The sequence below is a fragment of the Spermophilus citellus genome (genome assembly GCF_964194105.1).
Source record: "Spermophilus citellus genome assembly, chromosome: 1".
NCBI lineage: Eukaryota > Metazoa > Chordata > Mammalia > Rodentia > Sciuridae > Spermophilus > Spermophilus citellus.
This window is the reverse complement of record NC_138182.1, coordinates 246,213,786-246,229,744: the sequence shown is the minus strand read 5'-3', so window position 1 is coordinate 246,229,744 and position 15,959 is coordinate 246,213,786. Positions and strand designations below refer to the sequence as shown.

Sequence of the window (15,959 nt, the reverse complement as noted above, 5' to 3'; positions counted from 1 at the left end):
CATTTTAGATATTAAAAATTGATCATTGTCTTAGTAACTATTAAAATAATATTAGTTTCATAATTTTCAGAATGTGTTAGTGGAGCATGCTGGTTTTCATTAAGACGGTATTGATCATGTATTTATTTGTTAAGCACAATTTTTTTTTTTAACAACTTAGCTTTCAGTTGTTACAAAGTAGTAGAAAATAAAGATAGTTTCAAGTGTCTTATAAAAATGAAAGAAGTCTTCCAATAGATTTTCCTGATTTGGGGGAGGGATTATTTTAGATCAGTTTAAAAAATTGTGGCATTTTTTCATAAAATAGCTTTTTAGTAGACTTAATTTGGCTATATAGCATATGTCAATAATGTTCTAATGTAGGGGAAAAATAGTTTCTTTTCCATACCCATCACGAGGTTCATGTCTGACACCTTAAGAGACAGATGAATAAGAGAAAAATTAGAGATTTATTTAACCAAAATTTTATGTGACACAGGAGCCTTCACAAAGGAATACCCAAAGATCCAGGGTGCATTTTTATGTTTAGATTCAATGAAGAATGGACAATCATGTAAAAGTAGGATGGGACAAAAAAGATATGATCTAATGGTAATTAACTGGATGAAATTCAGTAAAGCCTTTTTATTCAGATTCTTCTTGGCCACTGAGTGTAGAGTTGGAAGGACCCCTCATGTGATCTCTTTTCAGGTGAGGTGGGCCAGAGTTTTTTTATGGCCATGGTTCAGGGGAGAGAGGTGGTAGAAAGTCAGAGAGTAATCTCCAACATGCCATGTTAGGGATAATGAGTTCTGACTCTAACATTATAAAATATAAATTCATAAATGGATATCTGAAAATATTTGCCATTCCTACACAAAGAGTTATATTTTTAAGCAGTTAATTAGGGTTTAAGTGAGTGTTTCCTTTGTATTTTTATTTCTTATGGCAGTAGCTCTTACAGAGGAACTTTTCAGTTGGGTCAATTTTGAGGAAATTTTATTACCTTTTGGTTTTATATATCAACAATCAAACTCATCCTCTTTTATGTAATTTTCAATAGAAAAATGTAAACTAAATAGCGTCAAGCCAGTTAACATATAACTGCTTCTAAGTGTCCTGAAAGTCAAAGCAAAATTATACATTATTATTAGCAATATGAAATTTGACCCCCTTTTGGAAAGTAATTGTCTAACATGTCTGGGACTATGGAAATTCTTATAACTTTTGTCTCAGTTTATTCTAATTTTAGTGATTAACCTTAAAAGAATTAAGTGACTGGATTTTCATTGTAGTAATGTATACTTAATAACAATAATTTGATTTTTTCATTGTAAACAAATAGGCTAAGAAATTATGAAATATTGACTTAAGTCAATTATGGTCATTAAAATGGGATTTTAAGACTGGATAACCTCATGGGGGAAATGATGTTATGTTACCTAGGAATGCTCAATGCAGTATAGGTAGTGTAGCCATTGTAAAGTAGATATGCATATGGATAATTATTGGTAGGTAGTACAGATAAGGAGACAGTTGCTAGGGCATTTCACATAAGAATATATTGTTTTTAAATTTAATTTTAATTTTCCATTCTCCTACCCCATGGACATATAAATTATAGACTTCTTAGACTCAGGAATAAAGTCTTATCATTAATTTTAAATTTAATATTCCTATAATATTTAATAATATCTTTTAAAAATAAATATCCTAAAATAATATTCTGCCTCCTTCCTTGGTCAGGTATATTCTAACATTTTTCCATCTTTGAAACCAAATAGGATTTCTCTTTTATTCATGTCCGGAATTAATCCTTCCAACAGAGGTATGAAGTAGGTTTTGTTGTATAGATTTTAAAGGAAGAGAATGACATTCAGAGTTTAAGCAACTAAACTTGTCAGTACCCATAGGTAGCAAATGGTGGAGCTTTGGTTCCTCCAGATGTGCAGAAATCATAATTTCTTGTTCTTAACTAATATTGAAGTATAATTATTTGTTATTCCCATCCTCCTACCCCATGGATACATAGATTATAGACGTCTTAGATTCAGGAATAAAGTCTTATCATTATATCCTTTGCAGCCCCTAGGCTACTTAACTTTGCATACAGTAGGATCTTTGAATTTGAATTGAAACAAACAAGTAACGATATATCATATCTTATTCATTTTCATGAATGTCACTAGATGTCTCTGTGTGTGCCCAGTACACTTAAATTTACTTAACATATTTACAGTTATTGACATAAACAAGCAGGAAGTATTCAGCCCTTAGAAAAGGAAAAACTAAAGTTTTTTTCCTTCCCCCATACACGAAGCTATTCTAATTACAACACTTTAATTACTAACTCATTTTTTTCTGCATCTTGACACCAGCTTCCCATTACTTGTTCATACTATCCTTTAAAAAAATGTCTAGTAATTTCTTCTCAACAGAAATGTCTATACTGTTGAACATTGTATCTATTATCTAATATGTAGTAGGTACTGAGGGTCTTTTTGTTGCTCAAGGTAAGCACTTTATGTTCATCATTTAGCCTTTATTTTACTTTTATGCAGTAAAGTGATTTACAAAGATTAAAGTTGAAAGTTGGGGATTTCAACCAGTTTGACACACCTTTTGCTTTTAGCCGTTGTTCTTCTCTGGCCTGCTCTGAAGGATCTAGGAGTAATAAAAATATTTTGAGTTTGAAATACATCTTGAACTCTTTTTTGAGAAAAAAAATATGATTAGCAGCATCATTTGCATGCTCCACAATAATCCATTTAAAACTATATTTCTGTGTCCATGACACCTTTGCCCAGAGTGTAAAATTTAACAGATGTCACATTCCAACAATTTGTTGTATTAACAAACAAAATTTTGTTTTACTGGCCCAACTCAAATTTACCTTAACATTTTTTATTATATGTGAATCCCTGTGGCCACTAACTTTTTAGAAATGTGTGAAGTTCTTCCATAGTAAGTAAATAGGTATGATTATGCTATCAACTATATTTTAGCTTTAAAACTTATTTTGTAAAATGTCATTAATTATTAGACCTTTAATGAGTTTCTTGTTGTAAGTGTCTGCTGGTTATTTGAAAGGAAGTTTTTGTTACAGATCTAAAATTGTTTTTCTTTTAGCATCTTTCATGGTTGAAGTAGAATATCAATATAGTTATCAATTAGCCAAGAAATATGTTATCTTGTATACATATGTGAATATGTAACAATGAATCCCACCATTGTATACAATATAATGCACCAATAAAAAATGTGGAAAAAATAAAGTCAGTAAATTTAGATTAGTTTTAACTCAAATAAATTTGAGCACCATTGGTAACTAATAGCCTCTAGTAGACGTAAGTTTCTATAATAAATGTTTGTACTTAATGTTCCAATATATGTTCTATTAAAACTGTAACATTGATCAATACTAAATGCAATATTTAGTTAACTTATTTCCCAAAAGCCTGATAAAAATTTTGCCCTCCTTGGGTATGCTAAGAAAGCTAGCAAAATTTTATTACAAAGTGCAAAATCCTTTTATTTCTCTTTATGACTAGTGTAAACTATTAAGGTTAAGTGGGTGGGGCAACCGGAAGTAATTACTAAGGCCAGTGGCATTTTTGTGGTTTAATAAAGGCAGAAGCTAATTATTCAGTTTTTATTTAAGTGAAATGGTGCCAAAAAGGAGGTTCCTGCAGAGCAGCTGCACTCCTTCAGTGTTACCCTAATTTACCAAAGACACAACTGTCACAAACAAAACTTTTAAACTTGATATATAGCCACAAAAGTAAGGAGGCCTTTGTTTGGAGTGCATGCAGAAGAACTCCTTTATACAAATCAACCGGCAGATGACGGACAATGATGAAAATTTGATTCTTTGAAGTTATAATAGTCATTGAAATGTGTGAAATTCTGGTATTGAAAAGAGAGCGGCCAGCAAGACTCTAAATCCTGGGTGGTTGCAAGAAGCTTGCTGGGAGGTTTTTCTGCATTTTGACACCAACTTCCCATTGCTTGTTCCCTGCTTCCTTTGTTTAAAAAAAAAAAAAAGTTGAATTCACACAAGATAAATGGAGACAGTTGATAACCGAATCATACAGTTTTTATATGGAAAACTAATATTTTATAGTGGAAATTGGTATTTGAAAAAAATGACACACATACACATATATATTTATTGAGTTTTCAAATTGCTCTTTCTTTTACCTAGACTTCAAAAATGGAAGGTCAGCTGTTAGTTCTTCCAAAATTTTTAATTATGAAAAAGATGGTACTGAAAGAATGGAATTTTGGAATTATGACATGCGTCTTTTCAGTAGCGAATTTTGATTTGGATGCCCTTCATTTGGGAATTATAATTAACTGACTACCACTTCCTAATAGCATAATTATATATGCATGAAAATTATGTACATAGTCTTTAATAGTAAAAATGTACATTTCATGCATGACTCAATTGTTTACAAATTGAAGGTTAACATTCAGTAAATCTATGTATTATCTCTAGGGTAACCTGCTTCATTATAATATACAGATAATTATTATCTGGTAAGTCTTGAGGTTTTTTACTTGCCAGCTCAAAAGCTTCTCATACCTTGTGTGATTTAATGTTTTTATAATCAGAAGATTTATGAATTATTATTTTAAAATATGTTACCAGTAAGGTGAGAAATTACAAATGGCAATAATAACAACCTTAATGCATTTCTCTTATAAATAGGTTTTTAGAAAATTCATGTGATTTGTATTAGGATATAGAAGTAGAAATATATGGAGAATATCAATTCAGTATAGTTTAAATAATTTGCAGATGTTTTATATGTTTATATTGTTTGTAGAAGTATGAGTCACAGGTAGCTCAGTGAAAATTTAGAGGGATAACACCATGGAAGACAAGTAGAGTTGGACATAGTGCCTTTCAAGTGTTACATTGTTTTAATGGAATCTTGAAGTGAGAGCTTTAGCCCATTGAAAACAGGTTCTTCTGTCACTAGCTGAAGCTGTGTGGATGAAATGATAACAATAGAGTGTCTTGGTGCATTTTAAAAGTGTGAGAAATCAGTTTGTCTAGACTAAGAGTGTGTCTACAGGGACTAGGAATTTTAGAGCTTCTATGCCCTTTAGGTGTCAAGTATGTTAGAGATGCCAAGCCTTTTTATTCTGCATCTTTGGCAGCAGCTCAACTGGGTTACAGTACCTTACCAGTCTTCTGCAGGCAAAAATTGATTTTGTGTCAGGACTTTGGCTTAAAAATTCAGAAACTTGTTTGCTTTTAAATGCCAACTTTAAATTGGGGAAAAGATATCCTATAAGTCATTGCAATAATTTGGGAAGATGTGAAAGATTGGTAGTGATGAGTTCAGAATATAAACAGCTTGTTAGCAAATTTGTGGTCAAATGAAGAGATTTTTCCATCCTAAAATTCACTCTTTCCTTTTCTACTTTATATGGTAAAAATCAAAAGACCTATTTCAATTTTTTAAAAAATTTCATTGGCTTTTTAATTACTTTGGCATGTATGCATCACAATATAGAAATTATAAAGAAAAAGTATTTTCTGTATTCTCATTTTCCTGAGTCAACTTGTGGTAAGAATTTAACATTTCCTTAATATGGGCAGTTTAAAGAAGAGTCAGATAACTGATCCTGTTAGGACAGGTTGCTATGAAATTTGGAGATATCCCACCTTAAAATTCTATAACATGTTTCCAGTGTTTGTTCATTTCTTGCTTCAGCTGTGGCTGAGGAAATAGCATATATCATGAGATTGATATGTCCCTATTAAATTATAAACTAATATGGCAGACTGCAAATATTATAGAACCCAAAGGAGAAATAAGCATTGAGGACCTCCCAGGAGCTGAGTCACTTCACACTCCTGACTAGAGGACTATGCTATAGAAGGTCATTAAAATGTAGTAATACTTAAAATTGCTTTGATTTGAAATTTAACCTGACAATTAAAAATGATCAATTAAAATGTATTTATATTTTTAAGTTATGTACCAATTCTCTTGTCTTTATCCTAGATATAAAGAAACGTAAAAAATAACGTAGGTATGTATTAGGAGAGCATATTTGTTTAAATATTTAGATGGATCATTTTGATATTTGATAGATCATTTCTTTAAACAAACAAGTTGTGACAAAGTAGCCACACCTAATTGGTGTAATTGGAAAAATACTATGTTAAGCAGGGATTGGTTGCTAACTGAAATAAATTTAAAGAATTGTTTTTTAATCTTGTGGATAGAGATGCTACTCAATTCAGAAATGTGCTTAGTGTTTTCCCAGTACATACTGCAGCACCAAGTATTTATGCTAATTCATAGCACTGATAGATTAGAACTGCAAATAGACATTAGCTTTTTTAGGGGATATATGATAAAGAAATGAAAATTCACAAAATGGGTTAAGTTTTCTAGTACTTACAGGTTTGATAAAATCATTTTCTTGCTAACTTTCTTGGTTTTAACTAGAAAAAAAATTGAAAATTTATTGTAGTGATTTTTTTTTTTTTTTTTTTGTGGCACTGAGGATTTATTTTGGAATTCTAGCATATGCTAGGCAAATCGCTCTCCCACTGAATTCTACCTTTTGTTTTAATGATTTTAAAATGGCATACTTATAAACAGTGATATGGTTAACCCTAATGTGATTTTACTTTGCTAGAATAAAGTTTTTGCCTTTATAAACTGGAGATTTTAACTCTGAATTTATTATTTGGTGTTCTGATTGCTACTATGTTTTGACAAATACATCTAATCTGTAGCATCAGGATTCTATGCATGCTCCAGTTGAATGTTTGTTACTAGATAAAAGAATAGAAAATGGGAGTTAAGAAAGTTACTATTGTTTTCATTTCCCATTTCTTCAAAAATTGTGAAACTTTTTATTTACCTTTATAGGTTAGATTTGCTTTACTAGTCTTTCAGTAGGTTTCATTAGAGAGATAAATTGCCAATTAAAGTTGTTATTTGATTTTGATTGTTTACAAAAAGGCTCAGTCCTCCCTCTGAAGGGAGTGTCTTTTAAGCAATTTGACACAGAAACCACTGGTAATAAGATTTTTTTTTCTGCTTACAATTGTCTATTTTCCCATCCTTTTACTTTTAATATCTACTTACATTTTTTTCTTGTCTGACCTGTTGAACCTGCTTGCAAAATAAGAGCATATTGACTACAGGTTTTACAAGTAGATTCCAGAAATTTTCAGTGTTGTACTGAAGGTATAGCTCAATGGTATAGCACTTGCCTGCTGTGCAGGAGGCCCTGGATTAGATCCCCAGCGCTGGGGTGGGGTGGGGAGGGGATGTGGGGGGGGGAGGTGGTAGGGAGTGCTTGGGGTGGAGGAGGTGGTGGGGAGTGTTTGGGGGGCATGAGAAAGTACCAAAGCTTTGTTGGACAAAGGGATTTAAATTTTGTTTAATGATTCCTTTCCCACTGTTCCTAAAACCACCTCTCAAATACACCATTTACAGTTATCAGAATGGCAGTTTATGTAGTAAAATATCCGAGTAGTAGTGAAATAAGCAATAAAGTTTTCTCATTTTATAAATAACTCTGAATAGAATTGCATGATTATAGGGGACAACAAAAGTACATTAGTGGGAACATAGACTGTTAGAAACATATTCGTTTGCTTGTTTTTCTTTAGGATATCACTACATTAACTGGTGTTCCAGAAGAGCATATCAAAACTAGAAAAGTCAGGATCTTTGTTCCTGCTCGAAATAACATGCAGTCTGGAGTAAACAACACAAAAAAATGGAGGATGGAGTTTGATACCAGGGAACGATGGGAAAATCCTTTGATGGGTTGGGCATCAACGTGAGTATTTTGTTTTAACATAAATATTGTTTTCAGTTTTCTGTTTCTGTGTAGATTTTTCTTTAAAATGTTGATTTTCAAATTCTTAATGTACAGTCTACACAGATATGTATTTTTCTTTATATATTTTATATAAATATCAAATAAATATGGTTCAACACATTACACCAGAAATATTATTCTAAATACTATTTATTAGATAAAATGATTGACATTATAAGGATTGTTAGCCTGGTATTCAAGCTAGGTATATTAGTCTAAGATACTATGTGATTGCTAATTTATTGACACTTTTTAACTTGCTTTTAAATTTAAAGTAAAACTCCTTTACATATCTTGTTTGTAAGGAGTTGGGAATTGAGTTCAGAAATTAGCTAATTTGAGGAAAACATGTAACTTCTTGAGAAAAATAAATTACTTTTTCAATGCATTGGAATAAACTATTCAGGGACATCTTTTCAGTATACCTGGGAGAATTTTTGTTAATCTTCCCTGTTGCAATCGAAATAGAATTATATGTTATTAAGCAAATGATATATAGGTATAGTTTGTAGGATTGTTTTTGGGGGGGAGCAGGTCTGATTTTATTGCAGTTACCATGTATATATACTTGGGCAGTAGCTAGGCAGATTACAGGCAGCCACCAATACAATTTTTTGCTAACTGTCCTTGCAGCGACCAATTGAGGAATGGGTGGTGGAGCAAGCTCAGGGACTGCAACACTGTGGTCTCATGCCCAGGGCTGTACCTATGGGTAAGCTGTTTGCTGCTCACACGCCTAACATGAGGGGAGTGGCCTGCCACTTAGCTGCCCTTAACGTAGGTATGTATGCAGTACTCCATGCATTTGTCCCCAGAGAATTAAACATATTATCCTAAGTTCTATAGTTATAAAATGGCAGAGTGTAAAAGGAAAAAGAAAAAGGAATGGAAAAAGGCAAAGGGAAAGGAGGGAGAAAAGGACATAGAGCTGACTGACATGGTAACTGAGTCACAAGAGACTTATAAAAAGCTGGTGATGTCAGGATAGGAAACTCAACAGGCAAAAATCAATAGCTTTCCTATATACCAATACCGAATTTGTTGAAAAAGAAATTAGGAAAGCAGTTTTATTCACAGTAGCTTCAAAATCAATCAATCAGTCAATCAATCAATTCTACCAAGGCAGTGAAAGACCTCATGAACATTATAAAACACTGAAGAAAAATATTAAAGACACTAGAAGATGAAAAGACCTCCCACTATTCATAGATAGGCAGAATTACTATTATCGAAAAGGCTACATTACAAAAGCAATCGACAGATTCAGTGAAATCTCCATCAAATACCAGTGACATTCTTCACCGAATAAGAAAAAACAATCTTAAAATCATTTGGAAGAATAAAAGACCCATAATAGCCAAAGTAGTTCTAAGCCAAAAAAGCAAAACAGGAGGCATCACAATATCCGCCTTCAGATTGTACTACAGAGCGATAGTAACAAAAACTGCATGGTACTGGCATAAAAACATTCACACAGGGTTGGGGTTGTGGCTCAGTGGTAAAGTGATTGCTTTGCACATGTGACACACTGGGTTCGAGCCTCAGCACCATATAAAAATTAAATAAAATAAAGGTATTGTGTCCATCTACAACTAAAAAAAAAAAAAATTAAAAAAACCATACACACAAACCAATGGAACAGAATGGAAGACACAGATACAAACCAACACAGTCATCTGATCATTGACAAAAGCTAGTTTGTAGGTATTTGTATAGCAAATACAAATTTTTTTTTTTTTTAAGAGAGATTGAGAGAGGAGAGAGAGAGAGAGAATTTTCAACATTTATTTTCTAGTTCTCGGTGGACACAACATCCTTGTTGGTATGTGGTGCTGAGGATCGAACCCGGGCCGCACGCACGCCAGGCGAGCGCGCTACCGCCTGAGCCACATCCCCAGCCCCTACAAATTGTTTTGTGTAATATATGAAGTCTTTTTGTAAATCACATTCTTCTAAAGACTAAAGAAATCTTTAAGGAAAAACTTTGTCCATACCCAATGATTGAAATGTTGTGCTCATTCATTTTGAATTATGAGATTTTAATGTGTTTATCTGAGACTCGCTGTAACACATTTCCAACAATATTCAGTAATAAATCATTGTTTGAATATTTGTACCTTGTGTACTCTAAATTGATATACTCTTATTTGAATACTTATTCATGTAAGAATATGAGGTTGAGAGTTGTAGAATAGAAAAAGTAATACTTTTTCCTCATATCCACCACAAGTTTCAAGGCTGAGGCAATTTATAAAAAGATAAATTAATAAGAATAGCATACAGATTCATTTATAGTAATTTTTAAGTGATATAGCCCTATAATGAACACCCAAAGAAACAGGGAGACTTATTTTTATGCTAAAGTTTGGCAAAAAGTTGTATATAATCATGATTGGACAAAGCTGGTATGATCTAATGGTAATAAGCTGGGGGAACTTTGTTCTTGCCTGTTTATTTTCTTTTCTGTGCCCCTGTGTCTTCAGAGATCCCTTTCCTCTAGTTATAGAGTAGACACTTCTAGAATGATGGTCTCAGGTTATTTTGGAAAGAGGTCAGAGAATTGTTACAACTTGCTTCAAGGGAGAAGGACAAGCAAAGACCCGAGATAACTTCCTGATTCTGCTGTTTTCTCATCTGCCAAGATGCCATATTTTGGGGTAGCATGTCCTGAACCCTTTCTATAGGTTAAGTTTTACTTTGCTCTGCTTGCAAAATGTTTTTACAATCATTATCATAGTATTGATTCTAGAAATAGCACAACTAACTTTTGAAATACTTATTATTTAATGCCTTCCTGCTTTTGGAACAAAATTAAACCTACTGTGCCTGAATAGGGAAATACTGCTTTTATTGCATATGAATTGAAAATGAGCTATACTCTATGTTTGGGAAATAAAAGAAATAAAGTTCTTTTCAAAATGTAGTTTTTCCAAAGTAAAGTATTTTTGAAATGATAGAACTCTCTATAAAGTTGGTTTGTCTGAAGCATTGTTTTGAATCTTAAATAACAACAACAGAAAATCTTTACTACTTCTCTTGGTTCTGATATTTAAACCACTAACATGAAAAAAAAATTATGTCTAAATATTTGATTATTTTATTTGATTAAAACAGGGGCTCATTGCTAATATTAGAATCAAAGTTATATTTTTTCATTCTTAGCATTTTAACACAAAAAGATAGTATATAATAAGTATTGCTTGAACATACTAATTTCTGACATTTTAAGCCCTTGTATAAAATTGTTATAATTAGAAAGTGAAGGCTTCTCATCATCTACTTAGTGTTCATCGTTTTAACTAAGAAATCTGTTTCCCAGATAAATCCATGGCTTATTACAGTTTTAAATTCTTAGTCTGCTTATATTTTATCATTATTTATCTAACATTGATTTGTGGAGTATAGCAAAAGTATTTAAAACCTAGGTAGATATATAGGTTTGTAATATTTCCTTTTAATGAGAGAATTACTTTATTTAATGGGAAAAATAGAATGTTAATATTTTAATGTGATTTTTTGCTATTGGTCAAAGAAATAATTCCTGGATATGCTAAAAGAGAAATGACCTTTCATTCTATACTCAAAATATGTTCATTTATAAAGACAAAGTTTCATAAAATAGAGGATGTGTGCTTAACTGCATTCATTTTCTCCGTCTGGCTAGAATCTACCACATGGATGGAGTGGCATGGAGAATTTAATAGACACCTAAAACTGATGACATAGGAGTATTACAGAGAGTTAAGAAGTATGTCGGATAAAAACGATGACAAACATAACACTTAGAGAGATAATCTTTGTATACCTTTGGAGGTTTTTTCCATGCAGTTGCTATTAATACAAAGAAAACGATGCTTTTCCTTGAACAGTAGAAGCAATGCTAATGGAAAAGGTAATTTAAAGTTACCTTTGTGGTAATTTTGTGACAGAAATTTGAAATCTCAAATGTTTTTCAGAGAGGGCAGAAGAAAGGCCTTATATTGAAAGTTGTCTTAATATGATTTTTTTAAAAAATATACTAAATAAATTTTGTTTTTATTTCTGTATAGTATTTTTTATAATTGTAAAAGGTTACATTTGTTCACATGTAGGATTTTAAGATAAATGTGCTTGATCTTTGTTTTTAGATTTTTAAATTCACATTTTAAAATACTATATTTACATTTCTTTTTCATATTTGAAGTGTTCTTATGCTATTTTAATTACTTGAATCTTTAAATGTTAGAATTCAAAGGTAAAAGGTTTATCTTTATGCAAACATGAAAAATATAATAAGATTCAAAATCTTCCCTTGAGTTTGACCCAAGGTTTTTACTGTTTAAATCATCTTGATCTCATGGGGTGGCAAAGGCAGGTGTTTGGTTGATTCTTCCCCATTTAATACTATAGCTATTTATTGGTTAATAATCTTATGTTAATATTGTTAATGTTTCTTAACAATCTTTTATCTGTTGGAATGATAATTGTTTTCATTTACTTGTATAAAGGACTTTAATTTTAGTAAAACCTAAATATATTTGTTTTAAATATAATGAAATTAACACAGAAGTAATGAGTCCAACAGATAATCAGTGTCTTGGACTCATTACCTTCTGTGTTAATTTCATTATATTTAAAAAGTATGACTTCCATATTTAATTTTTAAAATAATTTTCAGTAGAGAATTGTGAACTGTCATTCAGCTTTTGGAAACAAGGATTTGTTCCATGTCATCATGGACATAGAAGGTCATCTAATTTAAGCAGAGGTGTATGCTAATTTAGATGTTGCTAATTCTCTCACTGCCTAACTATTCATGTAGTATACTTGATCCTTAAGCCATAATAAGTCATCAAAGTGGTGGATACTTAGTCTTGTAGATAGTCCTTTGGCTTATAAGTAGCAAACGGAAGTATTATTTGTCCCATCTTTCTGTCTTACACTACTCTACCTCAATGCACAGGCACTTTTAAAATTTGCTTTAATCATATGGCCCATTTTTTTTTTGTTATCTTTCAATAAAGGTTTCTGTTACTATTCTTTATTGACTTTGTTGAACAAGTAAATGAATGTTTTGCACAGGAGATGTAAATAGTATGGATATGTACAGTATAAACTATGAATGTTATCAATTATTCCTCTCCATATCTATTAAACTAGTCTCTTGTCCACATACCTTCCCCCTCCTTAGAAGTGAACTTTGTCAACAATTGTTTTTCCTGGATCCTTTTTCATTGCATGTATATGCATACATGTGACTTCATAGGTCTTCAAGGCAAAACTCGATGGTTTTCTTAACATAGGAAAACCCCATCTCTTATTAAAATTATTCCTAGGTTAGTTTTCACTATTGTTTTGGATGATTTTTTTTTGTTACATTTTCTAGTTGAGTATCACCAGTATTTTAAGTTAATTTTGCACAGAGCCATCCTGTGTATTGTCCCATTAGTTTTTATGACTTTCCAAGGAATTCACTTTGATTTGGTACTTGTATAATCTAAAACGTGAAGTAGTTTGTTTTTTCTTCTTACACTTACAGTTAATTTCTTTTTCTTGCCTTACTTCATTGAGTAGAATTTTCAGACATTGTTGACGGTTAATGGTTATATACAACATTCTTATTGTCTCTTTCCTTCTTCATTGGAAATGTTTCCTATGTCTGTAGTCACAGCTACTCAGGAGGCTGAGGCAGCAGGATCTTTGAGCCCAGGAGTGCAAGATCAGCCTGGGCAACATAGGGAGACTCATCAAAAATCAGGAATGAGTATTGAATTATATTAAATGTTCTCCCAACATCTATTAAGGGACATTTAGTTTGTTGTCATGTAATGGACTTTAATTATATATTTTTTTATCTATTTTCTGATCCAATTAGATAATCATTGATGGGGCACAAATTTATATATTGGCTTGATTTAATTTGTTGAGGTAGTTCAGATTTTCTCACTTAATCAGTGAAATTAGCGTAAGAGTGAAAGAATAGTTTGTGTGTGTGTATGTATGTGTGTGCGCAGGTGCTTGCACGCACATATACGCATACTATCCTTAGTGGAGTATAAGTTTAAAGTTTTATCATTGCCTGACTCTGACATTCCTTACTTCAGAAATATTTTAAAGCAAAAAACCCTAAGATATTGAGTATAAATCTTACTTTTTTCTCTAGTCTTTATCTCTGTTTCTTATTCTGTTTACTGAAAGATGACCTGACATTTTTAAATGATGCTACTCAATGACAGCATTTAGAACCCTTTCTAACAACTAGTGCTACTGAAACTGGAAACAACAACAACAAAAAAACCAAACCTTCCCACATAGACACTCATTTGCTTATCATTTTCTGCCTTCTAGAGAATATCTAATAAAAATTCTCAATGCCAAAGGTTTTGCAAATATTTTTAATGCAGTCATAGCTCTCTTAGGTCAAGTCAAACGTCAGTTGATACTTATGATACTAATTTTCACGTGTTAACCTTAAAATCTTACATATGGGGCTGGAGTAGTGGCTCAGCGGTAGAGCATTTGCCTAGCACATTCAAGGCCCTGGGTTCGATCCTCAGCACCACATAAAACAATAAATAAATAAAATAGAGATACTGTATCCAATACAACTGAAAAATAAATATAAAAAATCTTACATATGAAAAAAATGGCTTTTCAAAATTAAAAAAAAATAATAATACTGTGGGTAATAGTTTACAATGAAATCTATTCAGTATGTACCCAGATTGAGAAATAGCATTTCAGTCCCCATTTCATTCCATGCCCCTTTCCAAAGATAACCACTATTCTGACTTCTAACTATATAGATTTATTTTTTATTAAAGAGAATTATCCTTTATGTACTCTTCTGAAACAGGTTTCTTTTTGCTTAACTTTATGTTTTCAAAATTTATCTATTGCACTATTGATAAAGGAGCATTTTCATTTGGAGTTATGTGTAATACTAAAGTGAAGATCTTTTAGTAATGTGTGAATTCCTGATATGCTAATTAACCCCTAAAACAGTTAATAATCTCAAAAATTTGTAGAGAAGAATCAATAATCTATTAATTCTCTGATTCCTTATTCTTCTTGAGTTAATGATAGCAGCTATGTGATGTGTTTTGTTCTAGCAGAAAAATAACTGGTAGAGCACACCTTGAACTTGGGGAGGATTGATTTTTATGCTTTGTTAGAGTGCATCTGTTTCAGTTTTATGTCTTACAACTAGAACATAGTGTTTAAAATTTTTAATAGGCACAATCTCTCTGAGGTTCTAGTGCAAAACACAAGGTTTACCAATTTCTTACTCCAGACTCATCCTGTAGTAGGCAGCTGCTGAAATCTCTGCTCAGTTCTTTCAGCCTTCCCAGTTATTGTAAGAGCCATACCCATTCATGTATACTTCAGAATCTCCCTTTTATACAACCATCCCTGACCAACAAAATTTCAAACTGCTCTAGCTGTCCTAAACTCCATCTCCATATTCCTTGTGCTGATAAGACTAGACTTTTCCTTGAGTTCCTTATGTTCCTAACTATCTGGACAGGAGGGAGAAAGAAAATAAACTTGAATCTAATTCAGTATGATTTGTTCAGAGTAGTTGTTTGGCACAAATACTGAGTTGTGATCTGTTCTATCATTGCCTCAATTGGAACATTAGTAATTGAGAATTAGCACATTGAATATAAAAATAAAAGCAAACTTATATTTAGTGAAGATTGAAAGAGAAATTATATATAGCTGGAAGAAGGTGGGGTATGAAATACTTGGTATTTATGGTGAACCCTGAGGGATGGTTGGGATGGACTTCCATTAGTGAAGATGGCAGAGTATTCTAAATTGAAGGAACAAATTGAACTGCTGGGAAAGTACAGACTGTGTTTATAAGAAAAATTAAGAGTCTGATTTTGTGGTGCAATGGCTGTGCTTAGTGCTTAGTTCTGGGTTTGAGACGGTGGAGGGAAGCGGTCCAGTTTGGTTCTCCACACCGGTCAGATCACGAAGGAGGCCAGCGGCTGCCATCTTGGAGAGCTGACGTAAATCCCTGTTTTCTACTGATCTCAGCTCACTCAGCTACGGAACAGGTGATTTCAGGCTGTTATTTGCCTGCGTATCGCAGACAGATAGCTCAGGCTCAGGGCTTGAGAACCTGC

At 32.4% G+C, this 15,959-nt stretch overlaps 1 protein-coding gene across 3 annotated transcripts in view; it reads left to right on the top strand.

Moving 5' to 3' along the window:
- NDUFS4 (NADH:ubiquinone oxidoreductase subunit S4) overlaps nucleotides 1-15,959 on the top strand; it is a 118,750-nt gene that overhangs the window by 75,420 nt on the left and 27,371 nt on the right. For all 3 annotated transcript variants that reach the window (XM_081310680.1, XM_081310681.1, XM_081310679.1), the window contains one exon: nucleotides 7,631-7,803. In XM_081310680.1, the coding sequence (XP_081166806.1) occupies nucleotides 7,631-7,803 (173 nt within the window). The remainder of the gene's footprint in view (nucleotides 1-7,630; nucleotides 7,804-15,959) is intronic.